Raw genomic sequence first — 25,539 nt, forward strand, 5'->3', positions numbered from 1 at the left:
ATAGAGTTCGAATAATAAATGTAGAAATACTCCAAATTCTCTCATATTACACTGCCTCCTCATTATGCAGATTGTAAAGAAATGTGATCATACATTTAAATTGAGATTCAACATCAACAATTAAAATTGTTTAGCCAAGGAGAAAAACAGCACCATAATACATGGAATACAGCATAGAGGAAGCTACACATTCTGTTTACATCTGATTAATAAATAGAATACAGGTCATTCAACTTTTATGAGAGAAACAACCATTGTCAGTAACCACTACTAATATCATGTTACATTAAGTCAACTACTGCATATAAAATCAGAGTCAAACTTTTTTATACTGATCAACTCCATCAGCATAACTTTTAATGTTATTACTAATGCTTGTTATTCCAGAGAATGTCATTTTTTTACATTATTTTCCTTACATTGTTGTGAAATATCTAACACAACTTACCCGCCCACCCTGCCAGGGTAAAAGTAATTGTTTCAATTTTTACTACAAAACTCCCACACATATTTATGAAGAACATAAACAATATCTAGTTATTTATTACACTGCTTTGGTATACTTTGATTATTCACCATCAATTGTACAGGAATGCAACTATTAATGGATACAAAAATAAATATTTCAGTATTAATAAATTAATGTAGGGGAGACAACCCATTCTTCCTACACTACTACTGTCATGTTTTTTGAGTTACCCCTTTCACCAAGCATATTGTCCTCCTCATTTACAAAGCATCATGATGGATCATAACAGGATGTTTTTCCTCCCAATTGCATCTTCTTGCAAACTTGTAATTTATTCAGAAGAGGAGTGTTAAATTCCAAAACAAAACTTTTTCATGTGGAAACTTGCACAATAAAGTGCCACTTACATGGACAAATCAGTGCCATTATGAGGCAAAAGCATGATAATTTGCCAACAAAGATGGCTAATTGGGAAACCAGATTGGAGACAACAACATTGATGATGTATAGTCAAATGAATTCAAAATATATCTGAAAAAAATCCAACATAATCCAGTTCCAAGATCAAAGGATATCATGTTAGCTGCTGTGTGTTCTACTAGGGTTTTACAGTTGTCATCCAATTATCTATAACCTATTGTACTTTATCCAGCAATCACATAGATGAATTCAGTTGATGACCAAACTGAAAAAAACTAAAATGGATACACGTCTTTAACAAATCCTAACACAGATTAATCTGGGCTCGTTTTTTTCCTGTATCATGTGTTATATACTTTGATTCAGCATACATGTCAATGCCCTGTGATAACGAGTGATTTAAATATGATGAAACCACATTGTTAAATTAGATTCCACTGTTTGATTGCAGGTGTCAGAGCAATCAGCTCAACCTTTGTCCCGAAAAACTACAGAACTTTCAGCTAAACCTTTGTCCCAGAGAACTACAGAACTCTAGCTAAACGTTTGTCCAAGAGAACTACAGAACTTTCAGCTAAACCTTTGTCCCAGAGAACTACGAAACTTTCAGGTAAACCTTTGTCCCAGAGAACTACAGAATTTTCAGCTAAACGTTTGTCCCAGAGAACTACAGAACTCTAGCTAAACGTTTGTCCCAGAGAACTACAGAACTCTAGCTCAACCTTTGTCCCGAAAAACTACAGAACTTTCAGCTAAACCTTTGTCCCAGAGAACTACAGAATTTTCAGCTAAACCTTTGTCCCAGAGAACTACGAAACTTTCAGGTAAACCTTTGTCCCAGAGAACTACAGAATTTTCAGCTAACCCTTTGTCCCAGAGAACTACAGAACTCTAGCTAAACGTTTGTCCAAGAGAACTACAGAACTTTCAGCTAAACCTTTGTCCCAGAGAACTACGGAACTTTCAGGTAAACCTTTGTCCCAGAGAACTACAGAATTTTCAGCTAAACCTTTGTCCCAGAGAACTACAGAACTTTCAGCTAAACCTTTGTCCCAGAGAAATACAGAACTTTCAGCTAAACCTTTGTCCCAGAGAACTACAGAACTCTAGCTAAACTTTTGTCCCGAATAACAAAGGAACTTTCAGCTAAACCTTTGTCCCAGGGAACTACAGAACTTTCAGCTAAACCTTTGTCCCAGAGAACTACAGAACTTTCAGCTAAACGTTTGTCCCAGAGAACTACAGAACCCTAGCTAAACGTTTGTCCCAGAGAACTACAGAACTCTAGCTAAATGTTTGTCCCAAAGAAATACAGAAATCTAGCTAAATGTTTGTCCCGAATAACAAAGGAACTTTCAGCTAAACCTTTGTCCCAGAGAACTACAGAACATTCAGCTAAACCTTTGTCCCAGAGAACTACAGAACTTTCAGCTAAACGTTTGTCCCAGAGAACTACAGAACTGTCAGCTAAACCTTTGTCCCAGAGAACTACAGAACTCTAGCTAAACCTTTGTCCCAGAGAACTACAGAACTTTCAGCTAAACGTTTGTCCCAGAGAACTACAGAACTGTCAGCTAAACCTTTGTCCCAGAGAACTACAGAATTTTCAGCTAAACCTTTGTCCCAGAGAACTACAGAATTCTAGCTAAACGTTTGTCCCAAATAACAAAGGAACTTTCAGCTAAACGTTTGTCCCAGAGAACTACAGAATTTTTAGCTAAACCTTTGTCCCAGGGAACTACAGAACTTTCAGCTAAACCTTTGTCCCAGAGAACTACAGAACCCTAGCTAAACGTTTGTCCCAGAGAACTACAGAACTCAAGCTAAACGTTTGTCCAAGAGAAATACAGAAATCTAGCTAAATGTTTGTCCCGAATAACAAAGGAATTGTCAGCTAAACCTTTGTCCCGGAGAACTACAGAACTTTCGGCTAAACCTTTGTCCCAGAGAACTACAGAACCCTAACTAAACGTTTGTCCCAGAGAACTACAGAACCCTAACTAAACGTTTGTCCCAGAGAACTACAGAACTTTGAGCTAAACGTTTGTCCCTTCAGCTAAACCTTTGTCCCAGGGAACTACAGAACTTTCAGCTAATCCTTTGTCCCAGAGAACTACAGAACCCTAGCTAAACTTTTGTCCCAGAGAACTACAGAACTCTAGCTAAACCTTAGTCCCAGAGAACTACAGAACTCTAGCTAAACCTTTGTCCCAAAGCACTACAGAACTCTAGCTAAATGTTTTTCCCGAATAGCAAAGGAACTTTCAGCTGAACCTTTGTCCCAGAGAACTACAGAATTTTCAGCTAAACGTTGGTCCCAAAGAACTACAGAATTCTAGCTAAACGTTTGTCCCAAATAACAAAGGAACTTTCAGCTAAACCTTTGTCCCGAATAACATTTAGCTAAACGTTTGTCCCAGAGAACTACAGAACCCTAACTAAACATTTGTCCCAGAGAACTACAGAACCCTAGCTAAACATTTGTCCCAGAGAACTACAGAACCCTAACTAAACATTTGTCCCAGAGAACTACAGAACCCTAGCTAAACATTTGTCCCAGAGAACTACAGAACTCTAGCTAAATGTTTTTCCCGAATAGCAAAGGAACTTTCAGCTGAACCTTTGTCCCAGAGAACTACAGAACTTTGAGCTAAACGTTTGTCCCTTCAGCTAAACCTTTGTCCCAGGGAACTACAGAACTTTCAGCTAATCCTTTGTCCCAGAGAACTACAGAACCCTAACTAAACGTTTGTCCCAGAGAACTACAGAACTTTGAGCTAAACGTTTGTCCCTTCAGCTAAACCTTTGTCCCAGGGAACTACAGAACTTTCAGCTAATCCTTTGTCCCAGAGAACTACAGAACCCTAACTAAACATTTGTCCCAGAGAACTACAGAACCCTAACTAAACGTTTGTCCCAGAGAACTACAGAACCCTAACTAAACGTTTGTCCCAGAGAACTACAGAACCCTAGCTAAACATTTGTCCCAGAGAACTACAGAACTCTAGCTAAATGTTTGTCCCGAATAGCAAAGGAACTTTCAGCTGAACCTTTGTCCCAGAGAACTACAGAACCCTAGCTAAACATTTGTCCCAGAGAACTACAGAACCCTAACTAAACGTTTGTCCCAGAGAACTACAGAACCCTAGCTAATTAGATTCCACTGTTTGATTGCAGGTGTCAGAGCAATCAGCTCAACCTTTGTCCCGAAAAACTACAGAACTTTCAGCTAAACCTTTGTCCCGAATAACATTTAGCTAAACGTTTGTCCCAGAGAACTACAGAACTCAAGCTAAATGTGTATCCCAAAGAACTAATGAGCATTAATGGCTTGCTAAACTTGTATAGAAAAAACACAGAGCTGAACCTTCATAATCCACTTATAGTTAATGTAACACACAACTTCACACACATAACTGAGAGTTCTACAGAGATTTCATAAACAAAAGACAAGAATTAATATTGTGCTATTGACATTTTGAGATCAGTTGTTGTACCATGATGATGATCTTCACATATTTGCATGAGGTTCAGTTTTTTAAACATGTATGAGGTCAAATTTACCATACATGTATGATGTGCAATTGCAGTACATGTTTGAAGATGAAGTTTATTTGTACATGTATGAAGATGAGGCACCTATAGTTGAGTGTCGTAAATAGATTGTTTTTCAGGCACTGTAGAAAATGTCTTAAAGCTACAAATATTTGTTTACTTACCACTAATGTGAGTACGCTAACAACGAGTGTAAGTATGCTTACCATTTATGTGAACATGCTCACCACGAGTGTAAGTATGCTTACCATTTATGTGAACATGCTCACCACAAGTGTAAGTATGCTTACCACTAATGTGAACATGCTTACCACAAGTGTAAATATGCTTACCACTAATGTGAACATGCTTACCACAAAAGGTAAGTAGGCTTACTACAAGTGTAAGTAGGCTTACCACTAATGTGAACATGCTTACCACAAAAGGTAAGTAGGCTTACTACAAGTGTAAGTAGGCTTACCACTAATGTGAACATGCTTACCACAAGTGTGAGTAGGCTTACCACTAATGTGAACATGCTTACCACAAGTGAAAGTAGGCTTACCACTAATGTGAACATGCTTACCACAAGTGTAAGTATGCTTACAACTTATGTGAACATGCTTACCACAAGTGTAAGTAGGCTTACCACAAGTGTAAGTATGCTTACAACTTATGTGAAAATGCTTACCACGAGGGTAAGTAGGCTTACCACTAATGTGAACATGCTTACCACAAGTGAAAGTATGCTTACAATTTATGTGAACATGCTTACCACAAGTGTAAGTAGGCTTACCACAAGTGTAAGTAGGCTTATCACTAATGTGAACATGCTTACCACAAGTGTAAGTATGCTTACCACTGTGAACATGCTTACCAAGTGTAAGTATGCTTACCACTAATGTGAACATGCTTACCACACCTACATCATTTTTTAAATGAAATTATGCGATCACTGCCTGTTTCTAATTTTTTACGATTTGTCCATGTTTGGTCAGAACAATATGCTATACATTTGATCGCTTTAAGAATAATATTTTTATGCCCATATTTGGTGAAACATGTAAATGCATAAAATTTATCACTGTCTGCTCCAACTGAGATTCCATATTTGGTTAATTGCCATTCTACTGACAGGTAAGTATGCTTACCACATGTATCCCTACCATTTAACTGTCAGTCTATTTGATATCTTGTATTGTTTTCACTCTATGTATGATCCCAAATTGGTCCATTCTTCATATATCAACAGTGTCACTAACCAATACTAGTAATCACATTCTCAAGGCAAGGCAAGTCCTTTCCATATCGACTGATCTTAATGCAACAAATCTGTACTTGGGTGATCTAATATCGTCTTTTGTCCATATTTGGTCGCAGGATCAAGGTACCATCAATCCAAGAATCGGGTCGATCTAACATTGCTTGCCATATTGAAATTTCTTCACCTTTAGCATCATTCCAGTCAACAATTTTACCGTAACATCGTCCTGGAAATAAAGCAAATAAATTTGGTTCGATTAAAGGTTCTTTCAAAATAGCCAAAAAAATCGAAATTTCAAAAGACTACAAAAATTGCAAGAAAATTTCCAGTTTACAGCTTTTAGTGATGAATTTTTTAAAATCTTCCTGTCTGGTTAGCTGTATAAATCCTAACATTGTATGATCCCAGAAGCCTGTGTAAACCAGACATTAAGTAAGGACCCTTTGTATATATTTATTTATAAAATGAACCGATGTATTCTGAAAAACCTGCTTAATTTGACCAATAAATTTATCCCTATTGTGTTTATATCAAGGTATATCTGTAAATTTGTAACAAAGTTTATCAATACCTGGTGGAGTCAGTTTATCTAAAATAGAAAAACAAACACCAATATTTGTGTACCATACTTGCCAACTCTTAATGAAACAATAACATACCCAGCCCAAGGTTGAGTCTGACTCCCCCCAAGAAGTCGTTGCTGGAGATTTTGTCATGGTCCCAGATAGTTAGTTCCAAAGCACGCTCCTTCAGCTCCTCGGGGCTAACGTCATCAAATATAAATGTGTAGTTCCACTGAGGGTTGCAGTCTCGCTTTATCACAGGCGTTTTCTGCTTCAACCCCTTGTTCTTGTCTGGTAACAGGTACCTGTAAGGAGATAACCAACAAGGCTTGCTACAGAGTATTTCAAATAACCTAGTAACAGAACACACAATTATATTTTCAGTGTAAACAAGGAAATACTATTTGATGTTTTGAGTCAGACAGAATGAAAAGCAAGCCTTTTATGCAGTTTGAATTAATATGGTTCCGATTTACTGTGATCCCAATCCCAAATTTTCCAGACTAAGAAGGTTCCACTGTACACAGAACAAATATTTCCCTGACTTTAAAAAAGGTTCTATAGTACACAGTAACCAAACTGTTCAGAAGAGCAAGATTCAAATAAGACACACTAACTAAAATGTCCAGAATAGCAAAGTTTTACAGAATACGCAAACCAAATTGTCCAGATTATTAAGGTTCCACTATTCAATGTACATAATGTGTATGTTAAAACAAGATGATTTAAGCTTGATATATATATATGGAAGACTCACGCTTTACAGAATGGGTCGGAGAATCCGTTTGAGCGGACTGCGGTGAGGTTTCTTGCTTCTTTAAGTAGGACCTGTAGCTGACACCCTGCCAGCCCATCAGGCCGCGTCTTCTTCCTCTTGGTCTTGGTGGGAGAGGTGAGGATTTCTTTGACATTGTCCTTAGATACCAGTCTTAGTGACAGGATAAGGTCACCCTGGTAAGTCAGCAGTGATGTAGTTTGTGTCTCCACCTGGTGGTAAAGGAATGAGGCTTATTACTTTGCTTCATTGCAGTTTTTTCATGAACAAATTAATCTACTGGACTGCAAAATCATATGTGTCCTGTCCAATCCCTTATCTGGTAGAGACTAAACACTCACTCAGAAAATATGTAAGAACACCTGTGTCCCGAGGGATCACATATAAGGGACCATTCCCATTCACTCAGCACAGCTTATATCAGAGTACTGTACTAGGAGTCGCACTGGTTTCAGCAAGGGGTTAAAGAGGCCATCTTTATGTCAGCCTCCAGACCTGAACCAGGACAGAGGACCTCAGACTTACTTTCTCTTAAAATTACTAAAATAGCCCAAACTTCACTTATACCTCTGATTTTAAAAGTGCCTTACATAAATACAGCAATGGAGCTGACCTTGATCTGAATAGAACTGTTTTGGACTAACTGTAAGCTGACCAATGAGATAGTTCCTTATAAACACAACACCAAAACACGCACAATTCCCTTTGTTGTACCTCATATTTTCAGAAATTACAACCCAAGCTAGTCAATATGGGGTCTTCAAAGTGTGCCAACTGTCTCCTCTATACCAAAAACTGCAGAACTTGCAACTTTTAAAGCAATTTAGCAAAAATTAATGGAGACAACTGTCAATCAACATGAAATGTTCAACTTTACAGTTCCATGACAGCAGTCATGATTATCCCCCCCCCCCCCCAACTAATCTCACTCTAGTACCTGTACACATATACAGTCATCAGGACAAACATGAATGCATTGTGCACCAATCAATCTTCACACCTACAGACATTCTACGCTTGGACATTAGCCAAAATAACAAAGATATATTCCTAAACTATGTCAGATAATGCATACAAAATATAGGTAGCAATATACAGTAGAGAGTTGCGGCCACTACAAACCTATTCAAGTTTCCATTTTTCAGATTACCTCCCTTTGTTGGTAGTTTGAGAGCAGAATTGGTAAATAAACCTGTCAGGAGAATTCTTATTACTCAGTCACTATTAAAGTGAGAAAAGAAACGGATACATCGTTGTGTTCATTGTCTCATTTTCAAGACATTAAAAGGTTTTAATTAAATTTTGGGAAAAAGAAAGTGATGTATAAGGTAGCAGTGTACAGTAGAGGGTTGTGGCCATGGGTGATATTTTTGTTAAATGGCTAACCCCTGTATAATGATATGTAAAAAAAATATAAAAATAAAACTGTACTAAAATTGATATAAGCATGATGAAGTGTGCTAAGTTAGCTTCACATTTTTAAAAAAAAGAAGATTTTTTTGGTTCGAGAATAAAATTTTGGCCATAATCTGAAAGGGTGCCTTAACACATGAAAAGCTAGTTATACAGGAGGTAAATTTGACAACAGCACACGACGCAAAATTACAAAAAATCAAGTTTTACAACTTTACTAGGACCCAGATAATTCTGCAACCAGGTAGGTAATCTTCAATTTCAGACAGAACTTAGGAAAAAAAATACTAGTTGCGGGGATCAAATTTTGAGTCAAAAATAGCAATTTTTGGCATTTTTTGGTAATTTTTGACGTGGTAACAATGGTTTTCACACAAGTGACATACATAGAGGTTTATACACTTCTCAGTACTTTATATGTATTGTAAATGTAATGCAGTTTACAAATATATATACATGTATACATGTGTTGTGTAGGGTAAATCCGCTGTGTTTACATTTCCTCGACATGTGCCTTGTTATCAGAGTCGGGCCATTTCCACTGTATTCTGCTACCATACAAATGCATACAAAATATACAAATGTATACAAAATATACAAACGTATACAAAATATAGAAACGCATACAAAATATATACAAAATATACAAAAGAATACGAAATATACAAACGCATACAAAATTCCCCTTTGCCTTCATGATATCTATTACTTCCCAATAGGACCAGGGATATTCTGCCCCAGGTAATAAAAAAAAAAAAAAAAAATCGGACTCAAAAACTCATTGTATCAGTCTGCTATTTTCAAATCAATTATGACTTCATTATCTTGAAAGTCTGTAAGCTAGCCTTGCAGAATTGTTTTTTCTTCTGTTAAATGTAACTTTACATCACATTTGCTTAGTGTAAGATGGGTTACTGCCATCAATATTTTATGGATGACTGACCCAGTGCTATATTTATGTTGTTCGACGAACTGTTCATATCCTATTGTGTGATGTCTAGTTGCTCGATGGTCCATATGCAAATCATACCTTGTCAAACAACCCACCTTACAGTTGTTTTAAGCCCATGTCCATAAAGAGCCCTGAATATACCCTTTATAAATACAGATTTAAAAGTCGCTTACACTTATTTTCGGTAAATTTAGAGAGGCTGAAAAGTGATAGAGAGGCTGTTTAGTGGTTGACAGGCAGAGAAGAGAATTAGAAGTCAAATAGTGATAGTGAGGCAGAGTTGTTATCAAGAGGCTGAGTAGTGATAGAGAGGTTGTAAAGTGATAGAGAGGTTGTAAAGTAATATAGAGGTTGATATGTGATAGTGAGGCTGAGAAGTGATAGAGAGGCTGAGTAGTGATAGAGAGGTTGTAAAGTGATATAGAGGTTGATATGTGATAGTGAGGCTGAGAAGTGATAGAGAGGCTGAGTAGTGATAGAGAGGTTGTAAAGTGATAGAGAGGTTGTAAAGTAATAAAGAGGTTGATATGTGAGTGAGGCTGAGTAGTGATAGAGAGGCTGCGTAGTGATAGAGAGGTTGTAAAGTGATATAGAAGTTGATATGTGATAGTGAGGCTGAGTAGTGATAGAGAAGCTGAGTAGTAATAGAGAGGACGTAAAGTGATAGAGAGGTTGTAAAGTGATAAAGAGGTTGATATGTGATAATGAGGCTGATTAGTGATAGAGAGGCTGAGTAGTGATAGAGAGGACGTAAAGTGATAGAGAGGTTGTAAAGTGAAAGAGAGTTTGTAATGTGATATAGAGGTTGATATGTGATAGTGAGGCTGAGTAGTGATAGAGAGGTTGTAAAGTAATATAGAGGTTGATATGTGATAGAGAGGCTGAGTAGGGATAGAGAGGCTGAGTAGGGATAGAGAGGCTGAGTAGTAATAGAGAGGGCGTAAAGTGATAGAGAGGCTGAGTAGTAATAGAGAGGACGTAAAGGGATAGAGAGGTTGTAAAGTGATATAGTGGTTGATATGTGATAGTGAGGCTGAGTAGTGATAGAGAGGCTGAGAAGTGATAGAGAGGACATAAAGTTATAGAGAGGTTGTAAAGTGATGTAGGGTTGATATGTGATAGTGAGGCTGAGTAGTGATAGAGAGGCTGAGTAGTGATAGAGAGGACGTAAAGTGAAAGAAGGGCTGAGTAGTGATAGAGAGGTTGTAAAGTAATATAGAGGTTGTAAAGTAATATAGAGGTTGATATGTGATAGTGAGGCTGAGTAGTGATAGAGAGGCTGAGTAGTGATAGAGAGGTTGTAACGTGATAGAGAGGTTGTCAAGTAATATAGAGGTTGATATGTGATAGTGAGGCTGAGTAGTGATAGAGAGGACGTAAAGTGATAGAGAGGTTGATATGTGATAGAGAGGCTGAGTAGTGATAGAGAGGTCGTAAAGTGATAAAGAGGTTGATATGTGATAGAGAGGCTGATTAGTGATAGAGAGGCTGGGAAGTAATGAAGTCTGGGATCTTTCCTTACCCTTTCCTGTAAGGTGTACCATTTGGGCGCCGAGTCTCCAAACCGGAAGTAGTCGAAGTTAATGGATACTTCACCAAGGAAGTCATTGCGACCAAACCTGTCATTGTGCCACACAGTGACCCACAATATTCTGTTCTCCACCTCGCTCTTAGAGATCAGATACTGCAAGGCAAAAAACACATTGCTTTGGACAGGCAGGCATGTTAATGTGTCGTGTTGGAACTATTTTCTTCCATTTAAGTATAGATTTTGTGCTGTAGAGTTTCAGTAGCAGTTGTTATTTCCCAGACAGAACTTAATTGTATATTTCATCTGTCTGAAAACCCTCTCCTTAAGATGTTTTGCTTTTCCATTATAGAAATTGCGAGTAGAAGTCATTACTTTCCAGACATTTGTATATATGTAAACTCTGTTTTGCTAAAATCGTTTTTTTTTTTTATTTATTCTACTCTGGACAAAACATTAATCTGAGAATACTTACACGCAGTGTTTCATCGAAAATTGGAGAAAGAGTACTTTTCTTAACTCTGGTTTTCCTTTTTCCTCCACGTGTTTTATCAGGAAGCAAATAGGTCTTCACATACCTACAGACAGACATTTGTAAAGTAAGGTTACACATATGTTAATTAAGGTTACACATACATAAAGTAAGCTCACACATATGTTAATTAAGGTTACACATACATAAAGTAAGCTCACATAATCTAATAGGTCTTCACATACATACAGACAGAAATTTGTGAAGGTCACAATAGAGTAATAAAATCTTTCATTCTCTTGAGGGTGAGATAGGGGGATCTCAACCCGAGGGAGGAGATTCTTAAGTTGCCAAACACGAAGCTTGAGAAAAACACCTTAACTACCAGATTTTTATTTTTTGTGTGTAAAAGACTGAGAGTTGAGGAGCATTAAACACCAACAATCACTTAAGAATTCAGTTCTCATATAAGCTTGATTGACAATTCTATTTTTTTCCTATGACAATCATGAATTCTGTAAAGGTGAGCTAGGAATTCTTGGGATAATTTCAGACATTCATACTAGTATCATTGCCAGTCCACATGTCCCCATACAATGGTGAAGAGATCGTTCAATCCTTGTGTTTACAATCAAAGAATGATAGAATAATACAGATAACTCAAACAAAATCGCTACAAGTATGAACCATGTGGAACTTGATGAGGTGAACAACCTCATTACAAATGTATTTAAATAATCACCAAAAAGTGTCAATTATTACATCACAATCACCAATGTTACAATTATGACATCACAATCACCAACCTTACAATTATGACATAACAATCACCAACGTTACAACTATGACATCACAATCACCAATGTTACAATAATGACATCACAATCACCAAAGTTACAATTATGACATCACAATCACCAATGTTACAATTATGACATAACAATCACCAATGTTACAATAATGACATCACAATCACCAAAGTTACAATTATGACATCACAATCATCAAAGTTACAATTATGACATCACAATCACCAATGTTACAATAATGACATTACAATCAACAAAGTTACGATTATGACATCACAATCACCAAAGGTTACAATTATGTCATCACAATCACTAATGTTATAATTATGACATCACAATCACCTTATAACATCACAATCACCAAGGTTACAATTATGACATCACAATCGCCTTATGACATCACAATCACCAAAGTTACAACTATGACATCATAATCACCAACATTACAATTATGACATCACAATCACCAACGTTACAATTATGACATCACAATCACCAACATTACAATTATGACACCTTCTTTGTATTGACAACACATACTTGACCTACATTTGGTAGGTCCATTAGATGAAGAAACAATGAAAAGAAAATATTTACATTAAAGAGAGCAGTCAAATCCTGTTATTTTGAGGAGACCGTTAAAAGCTTTTAAATAAGGTAATCAACTGCAAGATATTCGTATCAGTACACAAAGTAACATAAGTAACTGTTATTGGACGAAATATATGAATTTACATAGCAACAAATATTGCAGCCATTGGGCTAGGAATAAACAAGAAGATAGACTGGGTAGTATAGTGTAATAACAAGGTATGACTGAAAGTATTTTATAACACTATAACTGTTGGTCAGTCTGCAGTCAGTCTGGCCAGCATAAAAACGTACGGGTCAGATCGGTGGCGTTTCGGGTCTGCTGGTGCCAAGTCCTTGCACTGTCGAATGGCTATCTCCAGTGAACCAGTCCTATAGTTGTAGTCCAGGCCGAACTGTACCTCACCCGTTACAGGAACCTTCCCATAATTCACTCCACCAGCATCGCTATAGAAACTTGCTATACTCTCCCGACTATCCTGTAACACACAATGAGGTGTCATTCAGAGTTATCATATATCATTAACAAGTAAGTAGGTCACAGGAACCTAGTTTCATTACTTCACAAATTGTTATTCATCCTAATGGCTTCTATGAAAGCGACTAAGATATAGAATAGCTCTACACTGCCCCACTAGGGAGGCTAAAACTGACACCTAATCATACAAACAATACACTTTCCTTGGGAGGGATATTTTCCATATGAGCTTTGTTTAAAATGACACCAGACATTTATATATATAGTCTCTTGAATGTTTGATTTGGATGACATAATCAGCTGTGCCTTGGGATGGATATTTCCTGTCCTAAACATCTACTTTAATGCTTCAAATGGATCTAGAGCCTTCTAGCAGACACATGCTACTTACAGCAACAGTGGATAGAAGGTTGCCACGACTGCTCCCATAGGAACTCTGGGTAGAGGCCTTATGGCTGGCTACTAGTTCGTCTATATCAGCCTCACTGTCATCCTCCTTCTACAAAAGCAGACAGCAAAATGGGGTTCAAGCAATACAGGGTTAAAGCAAACTGTAAAGTGGGATTCAAGCAACATTTTAAACCTCAATTCTGCTGAGCATCAATTTTGGAATGAAAAAGTGGAAAATTTGGCTGACAGCGCTTTAATTTCTAGACAATAAAGGACTGCATGATTTAAAATCTATTTCAAATTTATGTACTACAACTGGTTTCAATAGCTGAAATAATACAAAACATTCTGCAGGTGAAAATGCCTAACAGTGGTTAGTCAGGTGATGAGGTAGGTAAGAGGTGGCTTTGGGATCTCCTTTGTCGTGACATAACCAACAGTCAGTTAAAACAAGCAAGTCTTCAATGGTGAGTGTCCCTCATTTATCTACAATCACCACTGAATGAATCAGATTTTAATTGCTAGTTTTCTTGTGACATTTTGTCTTGTCTGTCGTACTTTTTCAAGACCTTAGGGATTGGCCAGTTCCCATGACCTTGCTTTTCGCCATTTGGTGATACAATGTACTGATATTTGTTAAGTTCTTATGCCCTTATATTCTTATTAGATGACCTCTCTTTATAATGACCTTTGCTGAAGCTAACAGAATCCACATGACCTTATTTCATTGAGGATTGCTACAGGAACTCACTTTCATTTGACTTTGATGTTTTGCTAGATGACCTAGCTTTTTCATGTGACCTTGAGGACTGCTACATAACCTTGCTTTGAAATAAACTCTGATGAAACTTATAAAATCTACAAGACCTTGAGGTTAAGCCCTACATCTGGGGTTATGTTACTGAGAGGACAATGCCCTGTGTCCCTGAGCAGGAACTACCAACAACTCCCTAGGTATCAGAATACAAATGTATCACTTACTGACATCTGCTGTTTCCTGTTCATACCTATTTTATTTCACACCAGTTCACTTCATAAAAATCCTATTTGGTTCAAGATTGATAATCTGCCTTTAAAACAAGGAGATAGTTCAGGGAACCCAGCTGAAGTAAGACCTATTTGTATAAGATTGATTATCCCGAAGGATGTAGAGGAGTTCAAACGCCATTAGGTAGCAAGCGAGCATTTATCATAGGAGATAATGACTGCAATTAACACTCTCTTTCTGTCACAAGACAAATGGCTGATGGTGATTGATGCCACGGATATTTCCAAAGTTTATAAACAAACCATAATTATGTCCTAGAATTGTAAATGTGACAATTTCGATCTTGGGCTATCCGGGAAATCCTCTCATTGGTTGAAATTTCTCAAAAGGCACCTTGCCAATTCTAACCAAACTAAGTATGAACAAACTTTGTCCTAAACAAGTGTGGTCGTTTTTCAGGTTGATTCAAAATCAACGAAGATGCCTTGATCTTCTGAGACGTTTTCAAATAAAAGTTTCAACAGGTTGACATTGACCAAAATGTTACAAATATTTCTCTTATTGCTCTAACCAAGCATTGTTATTGTTTATTGTTTGCCTTGGTAAGAAATCCCAGGAGGCTACTATAGTCTACTTTGCTGTGGATAACTGATAATCAAAGGTGAATGATACAGGCCTTATGGCCTCCTCTTTTATTTCAAGTTTATTGTATTTCTCATGTGTCTGAGGAGCCAGTTGATACATAAATTTAAAGTTTAATGGACCAACAGGAATTTTAAGGGTTGTTGGAATTAGTTCCACGAGTGCCAAGAGATTTATTTAGCGACATCTTTTTTCTTGTGTCTCCTAACATGTAATTAAGTACTCTCAAGTCTGAACTTCCTACAGTCTTGATTCTATAACTTAATGTTAATACAACATACAACATTGAACCAGGGCACAAAGTTAATACAACATACAACATTGAACCAGAGCCCAAAGTTAATACAACATACAACATTGAAACAGGGCACAGAGTTAATACAACATTGAACCAGGGCACAAAGTTAATACAACATACAACATTGAACCAGGGCCCAAAGTTAATACAACATACAACATTGAAACAGGGCCCAAATTTAATACAACATACAACATTGAACCAGGGCCCAAAGTTAATACAACATACAACATTGAACCAGGGCACAAAGTTAATACATTTATTTGCAGAACAGTTTTTTATTTAACCCTTTGGTACAATTCAAATATATCTAAATTATCATATTTCAGTCAACTTGATAAAAAACTTCAATCAATGAAAAAAGTTCAGACAAATGTGAAAATACCGATCAAAGACATGAAGTTTTTTAACCTAGCCCCTTGAGGTGATATACTGATAGCCAACCAGTTAGAACCAATAAATGGAATTGGATATTGAGAGTGCCGATTTTTAAAATTCACTTCCTGCTGCAGTGGGACTGATGAGGGTCCCTAACGTTTACAGGCCTATTCTAGTATTTTGTTACAACCTCCACTATGACCATTATAATATTACAAGCTGGAAGAGTTATGTTCAAGCTTTTCATCTTCAGCTTATCTCAAATTCTCAAAGCAATTAAAAACATTTGAAAAGTTATTGCTACAGCATTTTAATGTGCTACATAAAATGTTTTTAATGTAAATATATCTTTAAATGTTAAAAAAACAACCCCTATTTCATAGGACTTCTTTCTAACCTCCCTGATGGTTTAGCAACCCTGCTACAGATCAGAAGGACGATGAGGCCATATTGTCATGTGACGTTAAAAGTATAATATAACAAGTTGCATTCATCCAATATCATGAAACAACACGGCTATGATCATTTTGAAAAGGCCTGCACGCTAAAGATACTGTGGAACAGAAGTTTTCATCAATTTATTTCAATACCGATGCACCATGATACATTCCATGTCAGGTTCAATGTGTTTACATCGTACACGGATCCTCATCTCCTACAGTCACAAATCCATTCTACAAACAAATTAGATTCTGTGGCAAACAGCCAAACCATATTTGTACATATTTTATATATATATATCAATATACATTCTTAGTAATACAGAACATCTGATCACGACTGATGCTCTATGTAATACGATTTGTAACAAACTTCAAGTCTGAAACTCTGTGAAAGTACGTCACAACAAGGGACAATATGGAGATATCAATCTAATAATTGTATTGATGAAAGTGTGCACACAAACAGACAGACATGTTATCAGCCCACAAACATAGTCAGACCGTTGTTTGGTGCACACAAACAGGCAGACATGTTATTAGCCCACAAACATAGTCAGACTGTTGTTTGGTACACACAAACAGACAGACGTGTTATCAGCCCACAAACATAGTCAGACCGTTGTTTGGTGCACACAAACAGGCAGACATGTTATCAGCCCACAAACATAGTCAGACCGTTGTTTGGTGCACACAAACAGACAGACATGTTATCAACCCACAAACATTGTCAGACTGTTGTTTGGTGCACACAAACAGTTATAGACCTCTGACTAGGACTACCTTCTTGTGTTACCTGAAAGATACTTTGAGCAGACTAGGCTATGAAGATAGATTTTTTAGTGGCCATTCTTTTAGAATTGGTGCCTGCACCTCAGGGGCAGCAGGAGGGGTCGAAGGTCATGTCCTCCAAGTTTTGGGTAGATGGAAGTCTGACTGTTTCACTCGTTATATACACACCCATCCTTCCACTATTAAACAGGCCCAGGAAAACATGAATATATCGGAATCTATGTAACCTACCATGTGTATGTATTTTTATATGTGTAACCATTTTTTATGTAATATTTCTGTTTTACAATTCTTGGGGGCTCTCGCTCTGTTACTTCACATTTACATTTGTATCTGTAACCTTCGTTCGATTGGACATGTAATTCGGGAATTATACCCCCAATTCATTATATGCTTGTTGTTGTATTTTTATTTTTGCAATCATAACCAGTTTGTGTGCCTGCCGGGGAGCACCCCCTTTAAGTCACGTACATTTCTTAATCCTGGTTTGCTTTTTGATAATCTAACATAGTTTTAGGGTAGGTGACTTAGGGCGTGCTTAGCTAGTCAGAGTATAACTGTGTAAGTGCCTGTTGGGGATCGCCCTGTAAACCATGTTTCTTACTTATACTCTGAACACTCAGGCACCGGGGTCGCTCGATGCCTGTTTGCAGGGCCGCCTGTTAGCTACTCGCTCCACAGCTTGGGATCGCTCAAGCCCTGGGGATCACCCCACAACTTATTCTAGTCACCAGCTTGAGATCGCTCAAGCCGGGGATCGCCCCACTCTTCTTTTAAGTTAAGTGTGTTGTTTTTAATTTCCTGTTGCTGTAAATAGATATGTTTGTAACCAACTATGTTGTAGTTAGTTTAAGTAACAGAGAGCAGCCCCTAAGAATGCCAAAAGATAACTAATATAACCTGAACAAGTTACTTTAAATTTAGACTCAATAAATTTTTGAACTTTAATTCTTTGTTTTGTTGTGTATAAAATGTTTATTTGGGTTTACCTAAATAATTGTTTGTACACAATATTTACTATCATCTACGCTACCATATTTGGTAAGGTGTACAGTTTGTCACGTGACCTGGTTGACCAATGGTCATTCAGCCTATAGGGATAGCCCTATTGATATTGTCTTCAGCCATTTTAAGCAGTCTCAGTATCAGCACTGTCTGTTTTTGTCCCCACCATCCACCCCTTCACCACCTTGCTTGTTCAGGTTTTATTTATTTATGTATTTTTTATATAGGTACATCATAATATTTCTTTAATACTGTATGTTTATATCTCTGATTTTTATTGTATCATGTATATTTATTTTGTTGTTGCTGGTGTTGTGTTGTTGTTTATTTTGTTGTTGTTGTTTTTTGTGGTTTTATTTTTATTTTATTTTTATTTTTTTTATTTTTTGTGATGTAACTTGTTCAGGAAAGAGATAAGGCCATTTAGGGTGAGACAACACCTGGTCGGCTGGTCTGAGCATTGGATAAACCTACCTCCCTGTAAAGAAACATATCAGGTTGGGGCAGCCGGCTCGCAGCACTTTGTTCCACAGTTTCAAGCTTACTTTGTATTTCTTCACTTACCAGATTCTCTATTGTAAATGGGCTGCTCTTATTAGTGTAAGGGAATGGACATGTAATTCGGGAATTATACCCCCAATTCATTATATGCTTGTTGTTGTATTTTTATTTTTGCAATCATAACCAGTTTGTGTGCCTGCCGGGGAGCACCCCCTTTAAGTCACGTACATTTCTTAATCCTGGTTTGCTTTTTGATAATCTAACATAGTTTTAGGGTAGGTGACTTAGGGCGTGCTTAGCTAGTCAGAGTATAACTGTGTAAGTGCCTGTTGGGGATCGCCCTGTAAACCATGTTTCTTACTTATACTCTGAACACTCAGGCACCGGGGTCGCTCGATGCCTGTTTGCAGGGCCGCCTGTTAGCTACTCGCTCCACAGCTTGGGATCGCTCAAGCCCTGGGGATCACCCCACAACTTATTCTAGTCACCAGCTTGAGATCGCTCAAGCCGGGGATCGCCCCACTCTTCTTTTAAGTTAAGTGTGTTGTTTTTAATTTCCTTTTGCTGTAAATAGATATGTTTGTAACCAACTATGTTGTAGTTAGTTTAAGTAACAGAGAGCAGCCCCTAAGAATGCCAAAAGATAACTAATATAACCTGAACAAGTTACTTTAAATTTAGACTCAATAAATTTTTGAACTTTAATTCTTTGTTTTGTTGTGTATAAACCCACAAACATAGTCAGACTGTTGTTTGGTGCACACAAACAGGCAGACATGTTATCAGCCTACAAACATAGTCAGATCGTTGTTGGCAGCTACCAGTATCATTTCTGACCTATATTTTGAGTTTATACATCAATTTACCATCGGTGTTGACATACTGTTACTAAATCTATCAAAATTAGATGTCTGCAGTCTACTGCTAATGATTATAGGGGTGGCATGACTAGAGGAATTCAATATAGCAGTCATCAATTTTAGCAAGAAATGCTGAAAAGAGTCTCACATTCTGTTTTTGGGGAAAAGGAAGGGGGATAGTTCTCTGATAGCTATGAGTCAATAATACCACTCCAAATCTATCGGAGTAAATTTAATCAGGATGCACTTTTTTTTTGTGATGAGACAGAAGTTGAAAAATTACAACTATATAGGCTAAGAATGTCTGTTTTCCTTCCAATCCTTTCTTGCTTGTATCTACTGCTGTCCCATCCATTAACCTAGATCTGCTGTAACTATTACCACCCCTATTTTACCTAGATCTGCTGTTACTATTACCACCCCTATTTTACCTAGATCTGCTGTTACTATTCCCACTCCTATTTTACCTAGATCTGCTGTTACTATTTTAACCCCTATTTTACCTAGATCTGCTGTAACTATTCCCACCCCTATTTTACCTAGATCTGCTGTAACTATTCCCACCCCTATTTTACCTAGATCTGCTGCAACTATTTCCACCGCTATTTTACCTAGATCTGCTGTTACTTTTTTAACCCCTATTTTACCTAGTAGATCTGCTGTAACTATTCCCACCCCTATTTTACCTAGATCTGCTGTAACTATTCCCACCCCTATTTTACCTAGATCTGCTGTTACTATTACCACCCCTATTTTACCTAGATCTGCTGTAACTATTCCCACCCCTATTTTATTAATATCTGATGTTACTTTTCCCATCATTTCTTTCTGAATCTTCTTCAGATGCAAATGTTCATGGGCATACAAACCATTCACCAACATACATGGTTCTTTTGATATTGTTGTTGCAAAGACAAGATATCTAACATTTTGAACTCACAATAGAACACTGGTAAAAAGTGTTAAGGCTACCATTACCACACTATAGATATTCAGCACTTTAGTGAGTATTTTTTTCCTATTCGTAGCCATTGACTATCAGGGTATACATGGTAATGTCTACATCCATGGGTAAACATGTATTTTTATCTGCTCTACAATATACTCAGTGTCCATCAGACATTTTTCAATTAACTAGTTGCTTTATGATTTGTTATGTGTTATAGGTCTGCAGATTTGCTTTGTTTTATTGGTCGCTGGTATCTTACTGGTGATGTGGCAGCTTGCTATGTACAGCCTAGATACCACCAGCCTCCCCTAGGACACATTATGGTCAATTTGAGTAAACTTGTTGAACACACAGCCTATTGATGTTGATAAGGGGGAGTTTCGTAAGAGACAAAACGAATGTCAGACAGTCTAGGCCATGGATGCCATATCCTGCTACAAGCCAATTTTTAGTTTTGGTATCAAATTACTGCTATTGAAATAAATATGATGCTATTGATGTTCTGTGCCTCTCTACAAACGACTTTGATATGATGAACGCTTTATCTATGCACCTCTATTAAGCCCATTGTCAGAGTAATCGGACTGGGTGGAATGTCACGCTACCAGTGGAGTGTCACGCTACTGTTGGAGTATCACGCTACCGTGTCCAATCAGGACATTTCAGTGGGATTGCACTTTAAATAGGTCCTACCATCTCAAGACTGTCTTTATCTGAACTTAGTAAGGAACTCAGGTTATAAACGAAAAAATCATGTAGCCTTTAAAAGCAAACAATTTTTCATGCCAATGCAATGCTGCAATTTTAATGGTATGAAAAATGTCCAAGAAAAGATGCACAGGTGATGTTTATAGACAGGTGATGTTTATAGACAGGTGGTATTTATAGACAGGTGGTCTTTATAGACAGGTGGTCTTTATACAGGTGTTTTATATAGACAGGTAGTTTTATAGACAAATGGTCTTTACTGACCGGTGGTCTTTTAAAACAGGTTACGGTATATTGAGTTGATTAAACAAAACTGTCAGTGACAGGAAACTACTATGATACAACATGACTGAAATCTTTGTTTGTCTAACGGAGTTCCTGAAAATGATGACCCATAATGAAGGAACATAAGTTTGTATTATATGTACATAAAGCAATAGTAAATGGACAGGTAGGTGACTTTATAGGGAGGGTGTTACTCTGCAGACATGTCACTATGTAGTAGTAAATGGACAGGTAGGTGACTTTATAGGGAGAGCGTTACTCTACAGACATGTCACTATGTAGTAGTAAATGGACAGGTAGGTGGCTTTATAGGGATGGTGTTACTCTACAGACATGTCACTATGTAGTAGTAAATGGACAGGTAGGTGACTTTATAGGGAGGGTGTTACTCTACAGACATGTCACTATGTAGTAGTAAATGGACAGGTAGGTGACTTTATAGGGAGGGTGTTACTCTACAGACATGTCACTATGTAGTAGTAAATGGACAGGTAGGTGACTTTATAGGGAGGGTGTTACTCTACAGACATGTCACTATGTAGTAGTAAATGGACAGGTAGGTGACTTTATAGGGAGGGTGTTACTCTACAGACATGTCACTATGTAGTAGTAAATGGACAGGTAGGTGACTTTATAGGGAGGGTGTTACTCTACAGACATGTCACTATGTAGTAGTAAATGGACAGGTAGGTGACTTTATAGGGAGGGTGTTACTCTACAGACATGTCACTATGTAGTAGTAAATGGACAGGTAGGTGACTTTATAGGGAGGGTGTTACTCTACAGACATGTCACTATGTAGTAGTAAATGGACAGGTAGGTGACTTTATAGGGAGGGTGTTACTCTACAGACATGTCACTATGTAGTAGTAAATGGACAGGTAGGTGACTTTATAGGGAGGGTGTTACTCTACAGACATGTCACTATGTAGTAGTAAATGGACAGGTAGGTGACTTTATAGGGAGGGTGTTACTCTACAGACATGTCACTATGTAGTAGTAAATGGACAGGTAGGTGACTTTATAGGGAGGGTGTTACTCTACAGACATGTCACTATGTAGTAGTAAATGGACAGGTAGGTGACTTTATAGGGAGGGTGTTACTCTACAGACATGTCACTATGTAGTAGTAAATGGACAGGTAGGTGACTTTATAGGGAGGGTGTTACTCTACAGACATGTCACTATGTAGTAGTAAATGGACAGGTAGGTGACTTTATAGGGAGGGTGTTACTCTACAGACATGTCACTATGTAGTAGTAAATGGACAGGTAGGTGACTTTATAGGGAGGGTGTTACTCTACAGACATGTCACTATGTAGTAGTAAATGGACAGGTAGGTGACTTTATAGGGAGGGTGTTACTCTACAGACATGTCACTATGTAGTAGTAAATGGACAGGTAGGTGACTTTATAGGGAGGGTGTTACTCTACAGACATGTCACTATGTAGTAGTTGTCATAATAGGTTTCTATAAACAAGGATTTGTTTGCAGATGCCCATATATAGAAAACTTTTGCAGACAGACAAATGCCTTTCCACAACTTTCCAACCAGTTAAGCTAAAACTGTACCACTAGGCCATATTGTTCACACAGCCCTTATACCCAGATGGTTATAAACAAAAGGAAGCCACTGAAACGTCGGGAAACTATGGCAACACAAAAGCAGTTCCCTAGTGGAGGTTGGTGTTATTTCTAAATGACACTTACATTACTGACGTCGGTAACTGTTGACAACGTAGAGGGCACTGACATCTGACTCTGTATGCTATCTGTACGTCGGTGTTCAGGTGTGTTATCCTGTGTGGATGTACCGCTGACATGACCACTATCCTCCAGGCTTCCTGATCCCTCAGAGCTGGCTCGCGGGGACAGTTTAGGTGGTACCTCCTTCTCTGCAAAGGCAATAAAATCCCTCCGATTATTCATCCCTTCGTATTAAAATTAAATCTCTGTGACGCTTTAAAGTGAAATCAATATGTGCTGTTAATAGGATCCTGTGCATATCATTTTTGAAAGCAATAGATACAGCAGCATGAAAAAAAAATCACTCATTTAAAACAGGGATCAATTGAACAATGTTCAAGATAAGCAAAAAGCTAAAAACAGAAGACAAAAGCTGATGGCAAGCCAGTGAAAATCTTTCCTGACTCTTTTTTTATAAATGAATCTTAGACAATCCTGAAAATGCACTTAAACTTTGAAAGATATCAGGAAGTCGAGAACCATTATCTGCCGTTTTCCTAAGAAAATGTGCCAGAATAGCTATACGGAATGAGAAATAATCAATGTGTCCTAATAGTGTCTTTGATGGTCTTTAGATCATATATTCATGACGTAAATTTGGATTCAAGCAAGTAATAAGCGATTCTGGTCCAATTGTTTTTACAGCATGCAGTTCATGAACATATCTATCCAGTCTGAAGTGATTACAGATGACAACATCAAGAAAGGTTTTAATTACTTCATCGCTGCATTGTCGGAAGGTGCTCGGAAGTTGCTCGTCACCAGAAGCATGAGGTGCGGTTATATGTCACTCCACATATAACAGTGTGCTTATCAAACATCCAGATATCTGCACCTAAGATATGGTTACGCTCTCAACTGGCCGACATTTGTAGTGATTGCATGTTACTTTATCTGTGCTGTTTATAACAGAACTTCACATGTACGTCAATTTAAGAGATCATTAACAACCTGATCAGAATGTTTAAAAGGAATTACTATTTTTCCCCCTTTATAGCAGTTTTCCTTTCTAAAGGAATACAACATATATAGTAACAGACATTTTGTTACAGGTTTTGTGAAAATATTCTTACAACCCAGTTTTATTTCAAAATAGAAAAAGAACATGCTTACGTTTTTTGTTTAATCGTACTAAGGAGCCAGGCCACAAAAGAGAAATCTCATTTTCATGGGTTTTTATCACAGTAAAAATAAAAATACTTTACACTCATAGGAGCCCTATTTTGTTTATGTGTAAAAATGTTACAGCGTCCAAGTTTTCACATTTTTTATCACTCTGGATCAACGTCATTGGAAAGTATATATATATAGATGTAACCTAGATTCCAGAAATGTAGGATATTCCCCTGGAAGTTAATAAAGAAGCTACAGCCGTGTTAGGAGAGGTGAGGGAGCATGTGTTACCAGAGTATCGCGGTGATAGACACGCTGCGGAGTAGCCAGAGTTTCCTCTGGACCTGACTCCAGACTTGAGACATTTTGACAGATGTCTACTGAGTGGCTAGCCGAGGAGCATTTATTCAGGAACTATCTAGATGGACCATAAATTTACACTGAGATCATCTAGACATGCCAGGTTTAACAACAGTTGCATGACTGCATTTGAACAGCAACTCTGTTTGGATCCAAACAAAGTCAATCAGTTAAATAATTCATACCGCTTCATATCTCAACTTTCACAAATTTGCATCCACAATCAATGGCTTTACTTTTTACACGACCTGTGGATCACAATCGATGGTTCAGTCATTGGATTTAGTCTTTACAAGTTTTGTGCTTTACCAACATGATGGCTGTAGTCTTAACAATCAATGGTTTCAGACTTTACATTACTTGTGTACTTGATGTCTGCATGTAGTTTTAACAATCAATGGTTTAAGACTTTACATGACTTGCACACTTGATGGCTGTAGTCTTAACAATAAATGGTTTAAGACTTAACATGACTTGTGTACTTGATGGCTATAGTCTTAAACCATTGACTGTTAAGACTACATGCAGACATCAAGGACACAAGTCATGTTAAGTCTAAAACCATTGATTGTTAAGTCTACATGCAGACATCGAGTACACAAGTCATGTACAGTCTTAAACCATTGATTGCTAAGACTACAGCCATCAAGTGTACTTGATGGCTATAGTCTTAAACCATTGATTGCTAAGACTACATGCAGAGATCAAGTACCCAAGTAATGTAAAGTCTGAAACCATTGTTTGTTAAGACTACAGGCATCAAGTACACAAGTAATGTAAAGTCTTAAAACACTTGATGGCTGTCGTCTTAACAA

At 37.5% G+C, this 25,539-nt stretch overlaps 1 protein-coding gene across 3 annotated transcripts in view; it reads right to left on the bottom strand.

Moving 5' to 3' along the window:
* Positions 1–4,095: 4,095 nt before the first annotated feature.
* LOC110467183 overlaps positions 4,096–25,539 on the bottom strand; it is a 124,770-nt gene continuing 103,326 nt past the window's right edge. For all 3 annotated transcript variants that reach the window (XM_021524156.1, XM_021524157.1, XM_021524158.1), the window contains 8 exons: positions 23,216–23,400; positions 13,660–13,767; positions 13,085–13,269; positions 11,394–11,496; positions 10,913–11,074; positions 7,008–7,237; positions 6,347–6,555; positions 4,096–5,913 (listed from right to left, as the gene is read on the bottom strand). In XM_021524156.1, the coding sequence (XP_021379831.1) occupies positions 5,771–5,913; positions 6,347–6,555; positions 7,008–7,237; positions 10,913–11,074; positions 11,394–11,496; positions 13,085–13,269; positions 13,660–13,767; positions 23,216–23,400 (1,325 nt within the window). In that variant the 3' untranslated portion in view covers positions 4,096–5,770. The remainder of the gene's footprint in view (positions 5,914–6,346; positions 6,556–7,007; positions 7,238–10,912; positions 11,075–11,393; positions 11,497–13,084; positions 13,270–13,659; positions 13,768–23,215; positions 23,401–25,539) is intronic.

Source organism: Mizuhopecten yessoensis, unplaced genomic scaffold (genome assembly GCF_002113885.1).
Source record: "Mizuhopecten yessoensis strain PY_sf001 unplaced genomic scaffold, ASM211388v2 scaffold11165, whole genome shotgun sequence".
Taxonomy (NCBI): Eukaryota; Metazoa; Mollusca; class Bivalvia; order Pectinida; family Pectinidae; genus Mizuhopecten; species Mizuhopecten yessoensis.